Below are 13,879 nucleotides of genomic sequence, written 5' to 3' on the forward strand. Positions count from 1 at the left end.
GACCCCACTCCAGGGCACCCCTGCCCCCTGCCTCCCCCACTGGTGCCCCGCTGCTCCCCTCCAGCTTCCTCGCCCCCCTCCCCTGCCGGGCGCCGTTTCCCCTCTCCCGCTCCCCCCCACCCCGCTCTTTTCCTCTCCCCTCCCCGCGAAGTTTCGGGGCTGTCAGTCTGTCAGTCTTTCGGGCAGTCCGCACCCGAGCTGCGGGCAGCGGGCGCCATTGCGAGCTGAGCCGTCCGGGCCCGGAGGCCGGGACGCCGGGGTCCTGGCAGCAGCGGGGAGACCCGGCCGGCTGCCCGCCAGGTACGGGCCCTGGAGGTGCCCAGGGGCTCCGCCTGCCCGCGCCCCCCTCCCGCCGCCACACCCTCAGTCACTGCCCGCCGCTCGCAGGTGACAGCCCCGGGGTGGGGGCGCCCAGAAGGGGGGCAGGGGGGAGGGAAATGAAAGGGCCGGGAGGGGGGAGGGCATGGCGGGAGGAGTCAGGGGTGTCAAGAGGAGAGAAGTGGCCGGGAGCTGGAGGGAAGGGAAGGGCAGGGGCCGGGGAGAGTGGCGGGGGGCGGGTACCCCGGTGGGAAAGGGGTGCAAGGGTCCGAGGGGAGGCAGTGGGGAGGCTCCTGAGAGAGGAGAGGGAGTGCGGGAGGGGGCAGGGGAAGGAAAACCCGGCACAGGGTTCGGGCCGTTGCTGGGGGGGGGCGGAGAGAGGGGTGCGGACAGGTGAGCCCGGGAGGGGCCGGGGCGAGGAGTGAGGTCTGGGCGCGGAGGCTCGGGGGCGAACGGAGGCGGCGAGGTGGGACGCGAGGCATCTGGTCGGGAGGCAAACTTGGGAGGGGGTGGAGAAGTCTCTGGGGAGTAGGCACGGGGAGGGAGCCGCGGGTGGTAGGGGAGGGGACACGGAGGTGCGCGGCAGGCAGCGCGGGGTAGAGCGGGGCCGAGCAGGTCCGGAGCGCGCGGCTAGCGGGGCCGGGGGGCTCGGGGAGCTCGAGGGGCGGACTGGAAGGGGGAAGGGAAGAGCGGTTCTGGAGACTGGGGGCCGGGAGGGAGGGGAAGCGAGAGCCCGCTGGGGAGGCGGAGGGGGAAGGGAGCCGGGGGCCTCGGAGGGGGAAGGAGAGCTGCAGGGGGGAGGGGGAGGGGCAGGGCAGACGGGGGGAGGGAGGGAACTAAGGTGAAGAGAGGGAAGGGGAAGGAAGGGGAACCAGAGTGGGGGAGGAGAGGGAGGCGGAGGGGAGAGGGGGAGGGGGAGGAGAGGGAGGCGGAGGGGAGAGGGGGTGGGGGAGGAGAGGGAGGCGGAGGGGAGAGGGGGTGGGGGGGAGAGGGGGTGGGGGAGGAGAGGGAGGCGGAGGGGAGAGGGGGTGGGGGAGGAGAGGGAGGCGGAGGGGAGAGGGGGTGGGGGAGGAGAGGGAGGCGGAGGGGAGAACGGGGTGGGGGAGGAGAGGGAGGCGGGGGGGAGAGGGGGTGGGGGAGGAGAGGGAGGCGGAGGGGAGAACGGGGTGGGGGAGGAGAGGAAGGCGGAGGGGAAGGAGTGGGGGAGGAGAGGGAGGCGGAGGGGAGAACGGGGTGGGGGAGGAGAGGGAGGAGCGGGGCCGGGCGGGGAGGAAGGAAAAGAGGAGGGGAGAGGAAGGGAGCGGGTGTGCGCAGGGGAGCTGGCTGGAGTCGGGGAGAACCGGAGGGAAGGGAAAGGCGGCCGGGGGTGGGGGGGGAGCGCCGCGCCCGAGACCGCCCAGAGCGGAGGGTCGAGGGGAGGGGGAGGAGTGGGGAGGGGCTGGCCCGCGGGCCCGGGCAGGGGGAGGAGCCGGAGGGGCGAGGCGGGGGCGGGGCTGGGGAGCCGGCCAGATTCTGCGGGGCGAGAGGGCGGAAGGCTCAGGGAACTGGGGAAGGGAGGGCGACGGGACCGCTGCCAGAAAGATTTTGGGGGGGAGGGGAGTCTGCTGGGAGGGGGCTAGGCTCCCGCTGGAGGAGGAGCGGGAATGGGGGCGCGAAGGCGGGGTGGCCCTGCGGGCGAAAACCCCGCGTGGGAGGGGCGATGGTTTCGAGGTAGGGCTTTGGGGAGAGGAAGCGAGAGCCGTTTCCTGCCTTCAACAAGACCCTCCTCTGAGGCCTCCCCCACCAGTTGCCCAATAGTGACACACCTCCGCTCCTCCCGCGGCTCCTATTTCACCAGCTCCTGCAGTGACAGCTGGAGGGCCTAAGGGATGATGTTCTTGCTCCCCAGCCTGGTCTCCCACCCACCGCCCTCTCCCCAGAGAATGGATTTATCCCTGACACCCCCCCCCCCCGGGGCAGGATCACTGAAGGGCTGGGGCTGGCTCTGAGAGACCCGCCAGGTGAGCGGGGTGCTGCTGACTCCTGGAGCTGCCCAGAGCTTGCCGAAATGGCTCCAAGATCTTCCCCTTGGGCCACCTGTAAAGATCTCTTTGCTGTCTGAAATCCACCTTCCCTCCTTCCCCTTACCTGTACCGGGGGACATCACCTTTGGAGCTCATGGGGATAGCTGATGGGGAGAGGTTGGGCAGGGCCAGGGCCCAGGTGGAAGCTGCCTGTGAGAAGAATTTGAGCAAGGATGTGTTTTCTCCTTAGGGTGTGTGGCCTGATCCCCAGGAGGAGCTACCCGGGGTTGCCATGAGAGAGACCTTGGAGGCCCTCAGCTCCCTGGGTGAGCCAGCAGAACTGAAGGAACCTGAGGTGGGGGGTGGGGATTTAGGGATCCCCTGGACTTGTTGCCTCTCTGCAATAAAGAAGGCAGAGCCATCCTCAGAGACTGCAACCTCAAGACTCCTGAGACCCCTGGAACCTTTAGGGCAGCATGCTTTTGGGCTTCATCAGGGTGTTTGTGAATGCCAGGCCCACTCTGGAGGCTGTGCTAGACTGTATATGCACATGTGCACATGTGTACTCAAACATCAGGATATTTCATCCACTCCATTCTTCACCTGGCCGTGACAACATAAGAGGCTGGGGAGCCTGGCTGTCCCCTTATCCATGCTGGCTAGAGACCCTTCCTTCCTGAGCAGGTTGGGAAAAGCCCCTTGGGTGGGCTGGGGAGGGGAAGAGCCCTGGTCACCTCTTCTGTACTGGATTCTTTACTTGGACCCATCCTTCTACCTGTAACAGGATTCTCTGTGGGACAGCCGGAGATGGCCCCCCAAAGTGAGCCTGGGGAAGGGTCCCATAATGCCCAGAAGCAGATGTGCCCTCCCAGGGAAGAGACAGCACTGGGCTCCTGTTCCGGTAAGTAGGTGGGGATCCTGGGTGGTGGTTCAGGGCGGAGTCTTCCCTTCATCAAGTATTTGTTGAGCACCTGCTAAGTGCCAAGTGCCATTCTAGATATTTGGCATACCTTAGTGAGCAAAAAGACAAAGACCCCTACCTTCCAGCAGCTCAATCCTAGTGAGGGCAGGGAGTCAACAAGCAACCAATGTAAAAATAAGCACACTTGTAAACCCTGTTAGGATATGTGCTGGGGCACAGATAAAGCTGGGTGAGGGGGCCTGAAACTGCTGTAGGTGGGGGTGGAGCCGCGTAAGCCTAAATAGGGTGGTGAGAGTAAGTCTCATAGGGAAGCTAAGATGTGAGCAAGATTTGAAACAGGGAAGTGGCTAAACAGATACCAGGAGGAGATACCTAAGGAAGGAGTGCACCTGGCTTTTTGACATCCTGATCTCCAATGATTTGCCATGAAACTGGGGTCCATCTGGTGGCTGGATATCCCCAGCCCTCCCCCATCCCCAGCCCTCCTCCTCCGAGTCTCATGTAAGCCTCAGGGCAGGGCCTGTCCTTGCTTACACACACATATTCCAGAAACTCCTCACAGTTGTGCTTGAAGGAGCCTGAGGCTGCCCTGGGCCCCTGGGAATTCAGCCCCTGCAGATATACCTTGAGCTGAGTGCGTCCCTGCCTGTGGGGCTGGGACTGGGGTTACAAACTCCCCTGCTTCCTAGTACCATTGGGGCCCTCGGTCCATCTCTGATGTCTGCAGTGGCTTGAGGTAGCCTGTTCTCTGCTAGGGCACGAGACCCCCAGACTGGAGGAAGGCGCCCACCCTGAACAGGCTGAGGTTCCCTGCAGCAGAAGCCAGGCATGCACACCTCAGAAGGCAGAGCCTGCTAGCTCCTGCCCAGGTGAGTCTTCCCATCTCTCCATCCCACCAGGGGACCAGGCAGAGGGAACAGGTGCCCTGCAAGCTCCAGAGCTGCTACCTGGTGTAGTGGCACTCCAGGCCCTGGCACCTTTCTGCTCCTAGAGCTTAAGCGTCCAGAGGGGATTCTGCAGCCAGAGACAACGGGAATCAGAGAGGCTGGTCCAAGAGAAACACAGCATCATGTCACTGTCCTCTGGAAGTCCTAACTTCCCCCCTCTCCCCCAGTCTAAGCACAGACTTGTCAGTGGCTTGAATTACAATTCTTGTGAAGACATACAGCATTGCTCAACCTTTTCATTGCCTCTTCCCAGACATGTTCCCTCCCCCACATCTCCACTGAGCTCAGTGGTAGCCAGATGCTCTGAATCTGTTGTGTTTGCCTCATCTCCCCCATGCCCAGGGTGATGGAACAGTTGATTCTCTCTCCACAGCCCTGCTCCTCACTTCCTTCCACTAACACCAATCTTGTCATCTTTTGCCTGAGAGATGTCATGTATTCCACAAGGATTTATTGAGTGCCTACTACGTCCAGGCTGTTAGGTTGAGGGAAAAGAGATGGGCTGTAAAGCTACACAGACCTGTTTGAATCCTTGTTTCACATGCCCTAGCTGAGTGATCTTGGATCGGCCACCTCACCTCCAGGAACCTCAGTTTGTTCACCTGTAAAACAGGGTAATTTCATGCTTGCTGTGAAGGCTTATAACCATGTATGCACAGCACATCATCTGTAGTTGGCACTCAATAAATAATGGCCATCCTAATTTTTTTTAAAAACCCACGTTTTTATTGATTTTAGAAAGAGAAGGAGGGAGACGTATATAGAGATAGAAACATGGATGAGAAAGAGACATGGATCTGCTACCTTGTGCATGCCCCCTCCTGGGGATCAAGCCCACAACCTGGGCACGCGTCCTGACCTAGAATGAACCGGGGACCTCTTGGTTCATGGGTTGGCACTCAACCACTGAGCAGGACCATCCTCATTTTTATTAGATTCATAAAGACACATTTTTATTAGGTATATAGGCAATAGAACACCAGACGTCTGCCCTCCAGAAGCTAAAATCTAGCCGGCAGTAATGTGAGCTAGAATAAAGAATTAAATAACAAACCATGTCACAAGTGAGTGTTAACAGTAAGCGCTATGGGGGTTTTTATGAGATCCTCATGCATTGGCTTTGTCAGAGATTTTTATTTGTGCTGCATTTTGAGATGAGGGTAGGTGGAAGATGGGAAAACATTCTAGGCTGAGGAGAGACTTCAGGGCAGGACAGTTGACTTGTGACTGGAGTTAGAGCAGACCAGCCTGACTAAAGTGAAGGGCGTATGCCCGGGAGTCATAAGATAGTTGCACTGAGTTGGGGTGCACCTCAGATGCAGCTAGAACTTTATCCTGTTAATAGGGAGCCACGGATGGTTCTTGAGTAGAAGAGTGGTGCAATAAAAATGAAAGTAATATCACAACAGGATAAATAATTGAAACTGACAGGGATAAATCTAACTGTGACAGTCCATGTGCAACATAACCAAGGCTCAGGCTATTAGAGACTTTTAGAGCCAGACAGGAACTCGGATCATGTGGTTCAGTAGTTCTCAAACAAGAATCACTTTGGGAGCTGTAAAGAGAGAGCATAAATTCATTGCCCTGTTCCCATAGATGCATTTGGTAAAAGTTCCCCCAGAGATGATGATGGGGAACAGGTTTAGGAACCATGAACTAGTCCAACCCTTACACCTAAGCAAACTAACACACACAGCTCAAAGAGGGAGCAAACAGGTAAGTTAACCAAGGTCACACTGCTGGTCAGTGGTGGAGGACAATCCAAGTGGACACTCTGAGTCTGGGCCTTCAGCTCCTTCCTCTCTGCTGGGCCATTCCAGTGTCCAGAGGGGCCAGGTTCCAGGAAAACCCACCTGGAACCTGCTGCCCCAGAGGTCCTCCCTGTTTCTCCAAAGGTTAGCACCATTCATTGGTTCCCTGTACACTCAACCTTCTTCTTTCTTAACTGGGATCTCCCGCCTGGCTGTGGAAGCAAGAATGAAGGGAGGTGGAGGGGAGAGGGCTTGAGAGACAGCAGGAAGGAATGCAAAGTCCCCTGTGGAAAGCCTGAGAGCAGGGGAGGCTCAGAGGTGAGAGTCAAGGTTCCGGGGTTCTGAGCCCAGCCGTCGGGAGGAGGCTGCAGGTCTCACAGTAAAGTAATGGGGATAGGTCTGGGAAGGGGGGTGTTGGTGTTGGGTCATAAGCCTGCTGAGCTGCAGCCAGTTTTCAGGACTCTGCAGGGGAGCTGCTCATCTGCAGATGAGAGACTGTGGTTCCAGGTAGGAGCCTCCTGGACAGGAAGATCTGGGGCAGCTGCCACGGGCATGAGACCCCAAAGGGAAGGAAGCCCCAGGTCTGAACTTTGAGCAACATTCCAGTTCAAAGGCAGGGAACGTGCTCTTATCGAGGCGGGCCAGCCTGGGAGAAAGGCCCCTGGAAGGGGGTTCACCAGCATCCTGTCTGCAGAGAGGGAAGGAGGAGGGCTGAGGGGTGATCTTTGGATTTGGTCATTCCCAGGAAGGTTCCAGTGAAGTGGACAGAGCAGAAGCCAGGAAGCAGGGCTCCAGGAAGTGGTCATCTATTGGCCGATAAACGTGGGGCCTCATAGACCTGTCTTGTTTTGGCTTTTCAGGAGACGAGTGGGTGATCCGAAAGGTGAAGGTGGAAGAAGAGGTCGAGTGGCCCCAGCACCTGTCCTTACTCCCCGGTCCCTTTCCCGCACCTGACCTGGGGCCTCTGACCGCCGCGTATAAGCTGGAGCCGGGCACCCCAGCGGCCCTGGGTGGGCTCGCGCCCGGCGGGTGGACCCCGGCCTCCGAGAAGCCCTACGGCTGCGGGGAGTGCGAGCGGCGGTTCCGGGACCAGCTGACCCTGCGGCTGCATCAGCGGCTGCACCGCGGCGAGGGCCCCTGCGCCTGCCCGGACTGCGGCCGGAGCTTCACGCAGCGCGCGCACATGCTCCTGCACCAGCGCAGCCACCGCGGCGAGCGGCCCTTCCCGTGCTCCGAGTGCGACAAGCGCTTCAGCAAGAAGGCGCACCTGACCCGCCACCTGCGCACGCACACGGGCGAGCGCCCCTACCCGTGCGCCGAGTGCGGCAAGCGCTTCAGCCAGAAGATCCACCTGGGCTCGCACCAGAAGACGCACACGGGCGAGCGGCCCTTCCCCTGCCCCGAGTGCGAGAAGCGCTTTCGCAAAAAGACGCACCTGATCCGCCACCAGCGCATCCACACGGGCGAGAGGCCTTACCAGTGCGCGCAGTGCGCACGCAGCTTCACGCACAAGCAGCACTTGGTGCGGCACCAAAGGGTGCACGAGGCGGCCTGCCGCGCCCCGCTGTCTCCCGACGCGTCCGCCTCTCCGGGCTCCCCGGGCCCGTCCCCGGCCCCGTCCCCTCCCGGACCTAAGCCTTTCGCTTGCGCCGACTGCGGACTGAGTTTCGGCTGGAAGAAGAACCTCGCCACGCACCAGCGTCTGCACAGCGGCGAGGGGCGCCCCTTTGGATGCGACGAGTGTGCACTGGACCCCGCTGCCGCCGAGCCCCTTGCGTGCCCGCACCGAAGCGCACAGGCGCCCCAGGGCGCTCCGGCCAGCGAGCGTTCCTTCTTCTGCCCGGACTGCGGACGCGGCTTTGCCCACGGGCAGCACCTGGCCCGGCATCGGCGGGTGCACACGGGCGAAAGGCCCTTCGCCTGCGCGCAGTGTGGCCGGCGCTTCGGCTCGCGGCCTAACCTGGTCGCCCATTCTCGGGCCCACAGCGGCGCCAGGCCTTTCGCTTGCGCGCAGTGCGGCCGCCGCTTCAGCCGCAAGTCGCACCTGGGCCGCCACCAGGCTGTGCACACGGGCAGTCGGCCCCACGCTTGTGCCGTCTGCGCCCGAAGCTTCAGCTCCAAAACCAACCTTGTGCGCCATCAGGGCATCCACACGGGCTCTCGCCCCTTCTCCTGCCCGCAGTGCGGCAAGAGCTTCAGCCGCAAGACTCACCTCGTGCGGCACCAGCGCATCCACGGCGAAGCGGCCCACCTGGCCTCGGACCCTGACCTCCCGGCCCCAGCCTGGCCCGCGACCGCGGAGGTGGCAGCGCCCCCACTCTTCTTCTGAGCCTCCTCGCCGTCCAGACCCTTCCTCTGCCTTCTGTTGCTGCCTGGTTGGAGAGACCCAGGTCCAAGCGGGTGAGCGAGGTGGCAGGGTGGCCTAGGTCCCTGGGCCCTGTTCTCCTTCCCTCTCCATCTTTCCGGGGAGAAGTCTGGAAAGGATGCCCTGCTGGGGATAATTCAAGCCTGAGTCCTTGGAAGGCTCCCACCAAGAGAACCCCTGGAAAGCTGCCCTTTCCTGGACCACCCCTGGCCAAGCCAGGAACCTCTACAGGGGGAGGGAGAGAATGGTTATCCGTGTACTTACAGTGTCATTAAAATTAAAATCTGAAGGTTCTAGGGCTGTTAAATGCTTGGGGGGAGGGAACCTCTGACTCTAATCCACACACAGAGGACCTTTCCCTGCCTATCCTCGTGGATTCCACTTAGCCAGCTGCTGGTAATCTCGCCTCCAAATCAAAATACAAGACAGCTAACTGCTGAACCATGTCCCTCTGCTCCTTCTAGCCCAGAAATCTGATGAGGAAGGAACATTAGCACACATTTCTCATGCCAGGTGTTGAAGGCTGGAGTTGTGGGGCATGCACAGGGAGTGGGCAGGTGACCTTGGGCTGTTCCCATGGAGACATGTGCAACCCATGGCTCTGGAGCTCTAGAGCTTCTGCCTCTGACTGCAGCTCTCCCAAGGGGATCTCAGAAAAGCAGCCCCACCTGCCACCCTGCCTGGCACCGTGAGAAAGGACATTAATGCTATATGAAGCTTCTTCCCCAGTATACTTTCCCACAAGTTCTGTCTTTATGATGGGTGCTTATCCAGGCGTCTCTGTAGTTGAGCCTCCCCAGCTGAGGCAGCTGGAAGGGCTGGCTGGCTGGCTGGCAGTGAAGGGGAGACGTGGGGCGATGGGGAACAAGTTGAACCTGGAGTGAGAAGTCTTGGATTTGACCCCTCCTGTGCCTCTTATAAGACTTGGAGCAGGGCATTCATTTTCCTGGGCTTGGGCTTGCTCCTTACAATACAATTGTTGATGTTGATGAGGGGCAGGGGAGGAGAGGGGGTGTGAATGCAGTGAGTTTTGTTTCCTGGGCACCAATGCATGAGTAGGTGGTCCCAGTGAATGTGACAGTGTGGCCACAAACGGGCCATTGTGTTGCTCCAGAAGCATTTTAAATACTTGGATATTTGACAAAAAATCTGGACTTCCAGCCCTGGCAGGTGTGCCCAGTGGTCAGAGCATTGGCCCACACATGAAAGGGTTGCAGGTTCTATTCCTGGTCAAGGGCACGTACCTGGGTTGCAGGTTCGAACCCCGGTCCAGGTTGGGGCATGTGCAGGAGGCAACCAATCAATGCGTCTCTCTCACATAGATGTTTCTTTCTCTCTCCTCCCCCTCCCTTCCACTCTCTAAAAATCAATGGAAAAAATATCCTTGGGTAGAATTAACAACAAAAAATGTGGACTTCCAGCTTCTCTTGTGAATAGTGTTGTGAATAGGCTGGGGCTGAGCAGCAGTTGGTCTTGTTAGACTAAGGGGTAGGAGCGCAGTGCCCACAGCCCCCACTGCCCCGTTGGCCTCACTCTCTGAAGGTGCCTCGCCTGGCCTCTTTGACACTCAGCATGTGGTCCAGTTAAAAGTGTCATTTTTCAAACAAGTAAAATCAGACACATGCAAGCAACATTGGTGGGGGTTATAGCAATGTTTCTATTTCTCTAAACATTCTGGAATTCTTGTATGTGAACAGTTTTTAGATCCTGCAGTGAATTCCGTGAGACCTACCATATGTCAGCCGTTTCCAGGACCTTACGTTGTCTTGAATCTTTCCAACAGTCCCTGGACATTGTAGGTGCTTAATAAATGTTAGCTGTCATTGTCATTGTCAATGTTAGCTTCACCATTTCTAACTACAGGAATCGTGGTGGAGGTACCAGTTTTCAACTTGGCTACTGAAATGGACTTTGTCAAATGAAATGTGAAAATTGAGGAAGGAAAAATACATGGGCTCAGGTAGGCATAGGAGCAGCAAGACATGCAGGCTGAAATAAGTTCTGTGAGAGAAAGCAGTGTGTTGTGAGGTTGCTCAGCGAGGTCGAGGCCAGCCCACCGAGGCTCTGGATTCTAGGGTAAGGACTTGATCTGTGGTCAATGGGGCATCTCTGAAGGATGCTGCTCCCACTCCGCTCCCCTCAGCAGGGTGTAAGCAGGACCAAGCTCCCCTTTAGGGAGAGAAGTCTGGTGATAGACATGTCTGCATTCATCCCCTATCCAGGAACCACACACAGAATGACTTCATGGGCAAGACAGTGGAGGACCCTCAAAGGCCTTTGAGGAGGTCCTTAAAGTTGTGTCTAGGAACAGGAGGGGCCTAGTTCATGGCCTCTCAGCTTTCCTTTCAGCCCCTGTAAGATACCAGTTGTAGCTTTGATCTGTAATTGTTCGTCCCCCCTGCATATGGCACCCAGGCCGGGATTGAAGCCCCTTTCTGCTACCAGATCCCAGCTCTTCCCTCCTAGGCCAGGCTTCTAGAAATGCTGCTTCCTGCCACCCCCCTAGGTCTTGAGAGAGAAAGTGGTCACCGAGCGATTTGGTGGACCATGAGAGGCAGCCCAGGCCAAGAAGAGCCTCCCTTTCTGCTCACAAGGGCCTGAAAGGCCTATTGACATTTTCTGGCAAAATACAAAGATTTCTTGGGAGGGGGCAATAAGCCTAAACAGACTAATTTAGTAATTCATCCCTAAATGAGGATTCTTAAAGGACTGAGACTCAGAGCTCATTAGTGGCAGGGGTGGGGAGGGGAGGAAAATTCCAGTGCGATGATTCTCAGCTCGGGACCCTGACCCCCAACTTCTAGTGGCTTCCACCCCACACCCACCACTCCCTCCCCTGAGACCCCCACCTCCCTTTCTTTAGGGGCCTGTCCTCTCCCTATCCCACCCGTTAAGGTGAACTTCTGTTACCTGGTGAAGGTGCATGAGCCCACCTGCGGCTCCCGGCACAGCAGTGACTCTGCATCAACTCGGAATGAGATAAATACGAGATTGCCGCTTGCAGGTTGATGCAGGAGAAGCTCTTTGTGGTAAGTAGGGAGGAAGGAAGGCTGAAGGGAGACGGTGGGAAAGGCCCAAAGATAAACTTTGTCCTACAGTTTTGCCAACAAGAATGGTTCTCATCACATTAGAATCTTCTGGAAGCTTAAAAATATACCAATGGATGTGTGTGCTCTTCTGTATACTTGTTATATTCAATAAAGAGTTTACATATGGCTAGATGGATGTGTATGAAGAGGATGGATGGATGGATGGATGGATGGATGGATGGATGGATGGATGGATGGATGGTGGGTGGATGGGTGGATGGGTGGATGATGGATGGATGGATGGATGGATGGATGGATGGATGGATGGATGGATGGATGGATGGGTGGATGGATATAAAGATGGATGAATGGATAGACAGATACCAATGCTCACTCTACTCAAGACCAACTGAATTAGAATTTGCATAAATGGGGCCCGAACCTGATTTTCAAAAGTTTTCCCAAGTGATCCCAATGTGCATTCAGGCATGAGGGCTCACTGCTCTAGGGTCTTGTCCTTAATCACCTTCAAGTCCAAGTTCAGGTCACCAAGCCAGAAACATTTAAAATTTTAAAATGCAGAGGATGGAGTGTCTGAGGACATGCTGGGGGGACACAGATGCTCCAGGGCTAAGAAAGAATTCATTCCTAACCTTCCTGTAATAATGCCTGAGAAGCCTGTTAGCCCAAGAAAAACACACGTACCTCGCTGAGCCCCAGGTGCTCATGGTATAAGCTCCCAGTTTCTATGAGAATCCAAGGGTTCTATGAACACGTGGGAAATTTCAATAAATTTATTCCAACAGCCTCACCCTCTGGTGTCTCAAATCCAAATAAATGCACCATTCATTCAGATGTTCAGTTCATGTTTATTGAACCCCCACTCTGTCCCTGCCAGGGTTGGTGCACAGATACACTACACATCTGCCCTCACTCAGAGCTTACAAGCAGTGTTGCAGGTAAGTGATTTTAAAAATAATCTATTTTTTGCTGCCTCTGACTGCACAGACCTAGCTTTCTTGCTCTGCATGTTTTAGGGCCTCACTTTGCTCTGAAGCCAATTACCCCGGATCCAAGTGCAGTTCAATCCCCTACTGGCTGTGTGACCTGGACCAAGCTTATCACCCTCTCTGTGCTTCAGTTTCCTCATTTGTAAAATAGAGATGAAAATAATAGTATTAGCATCTACCTTGACTCTTATGAGAAATAGGAGTGAAGGAAATTATTAAAAAGTGCTCAGTAGTTTTCTCTCTATAAGTATTTTCTGGTTTATTCCTAGATTCTTGGAACTTTTTTTTACCATAAGTGAAAAATTTTAATCTTTAAAATTTTCTGAATTTTAAAAGATTATAGATTGCTTTCAGTTGTCTATGTGTATAGTCATAGCCCTTGTCATGACTCCTTTGTTCCTTCTTTTTGGATTTCCGTGCCTTTCTTTTCCCCTTACCTTACTGTCCTGGCTAGAGCATCCACTATAATGCAGAGTAACAGTGTGTGAGAGCCCTGGACAGTGTGTCCCAGTGGTTAGAGCACCGGCTCGAGCACAGAGGAGTCTCGGGTTCAATTCCCAGTCAAGGGTATGTACCTGGGTTGCAGGTTCAATCCCTGGCCCCAGGTCAGGCCCGTGCAGGAGGCAACCAACTGATATGTCTCTCTCACATCGATGTTTCTCTCTCTCCTTCTCTCTCTCTCTCTTTTCCCCCTCTCCCTTCCACTTGCCCTAAAAAGGAAAATCAATGGACAAAATATCCTCTGGTAAGGATTAGAAAAAATAGTGAGAGTGCACTTCCTTTCCCTGTTCCTGAAGAAACATTCAATATGTCACCATTAAGTATCATGTTTGCTCTAGGTTATTTCTGGGGTAGGTAATCTCTATCAAATTAAGAAATTCCCTTTCTCACCCTAGAGTATTTGTAGATGTTGGCTCTTATCAAACCATCTTTCTGCAGCTATTGAGATGATCAGATGACTTTTATCCGTTATTGTGGTGGGTGACCACTAGTGATTTTCCAATGTTAAAACCAGCCTTGAATCTCTGGCATAAACTCAACTTGGTCATGATGTTTATTTCTCTTTATAAGTTGCTGGGTTGTTTGAAAATACTCGTTTAGGATTTTTGCTTCTTTGCACATTTTTGGAGATTGGCCTCTGATTGTTGTCTTGTACTTTAATTCTCAACTTTTGGTTTCCAGGTTGTATTTAGTCTCATAAAATGAGTCAGTGTAGTCCATATTTTCCTGTTCTCTGGAATAGTTTGTACATTACTGAAATGACCTTAAATGTGAGGTAGAACTTGCCGGTGAGGCCGTCTGGGTCTGTAGTTCCCTTTGTGGGAAGATGTTTGACTCCGTGCAATTTTTTCAATTGTATAAAACTGTTCAGGTTTTCTATTTCTTCTTCAGTCTGTTTTGTTAAGTTATATTCTTATGGGAGTTGTATAGTTCAACCGACTTTTGAAATTGTGGGCAAAGCCACTTAAAATATCTAATCTTTTCATTTTTATATGGTCTGTAGTGGCAATTACAGTGATGTCAACTTTTC

The 13,879-nt window shown here is 55.5% G+C and overlaps 1 protein-coding gene across 10 annotated transcripts in view; it reads left to right on the top strand.

Moving 5' to 3' along the window:
• ZNF467 (zinc finger protein 467) overlaps positions 1 to 13,879 on the top strand; it is a 15,516-nt gene continuing 1,637 nt past the window's right edge. Inside the window, exons 1-8 of one of the 10 annotated variants that reach the window (XR_015715153.1) lie at positions 2,263 to 2,647; positions 3,106 to 3,222; positions 3,999 to 4,112; positions 6,805 to 8,344; positions 9,702 to 9,797; positions 10,173 to 10,269; positions 11,173 to 11,338; positions 12,237 to 12,297. Coding sequence is in view for 3 of the 10 variants with exons in the window: in XM_087820941.1 (XP_087677067.1) it covers positions 2,614 to 2,647; positions 3,106 to 3,222; positions 3,999 to 4,112; positions 6,805 to 8,273 (1,734 nt within the window). In the remaining 7 variants the exon portion in view is untranslated. The other 9 variants (XR_015715154.1, XR_015715155.1, XR_015715157.1 and 6 more) reach the window with 9 other exon arrangements.

The sequence above is a fragment of the Miniopterus natalensis genome, chromosome 10 (genome assembly GCF_054644295.1).
Source record: "Miniopterus natalensis isolate mMinNat1 chromosome 10, mMinNat1.hap1, whole genome shotgun sequence".
NCBI classification, from domain to species: domain Eukaryota; kingdom Metazoa; phylum Chordata; class Mammalia; order Chiroptera; family Miniopteridae; genus Miniopterus; species Miniopterus natalensis.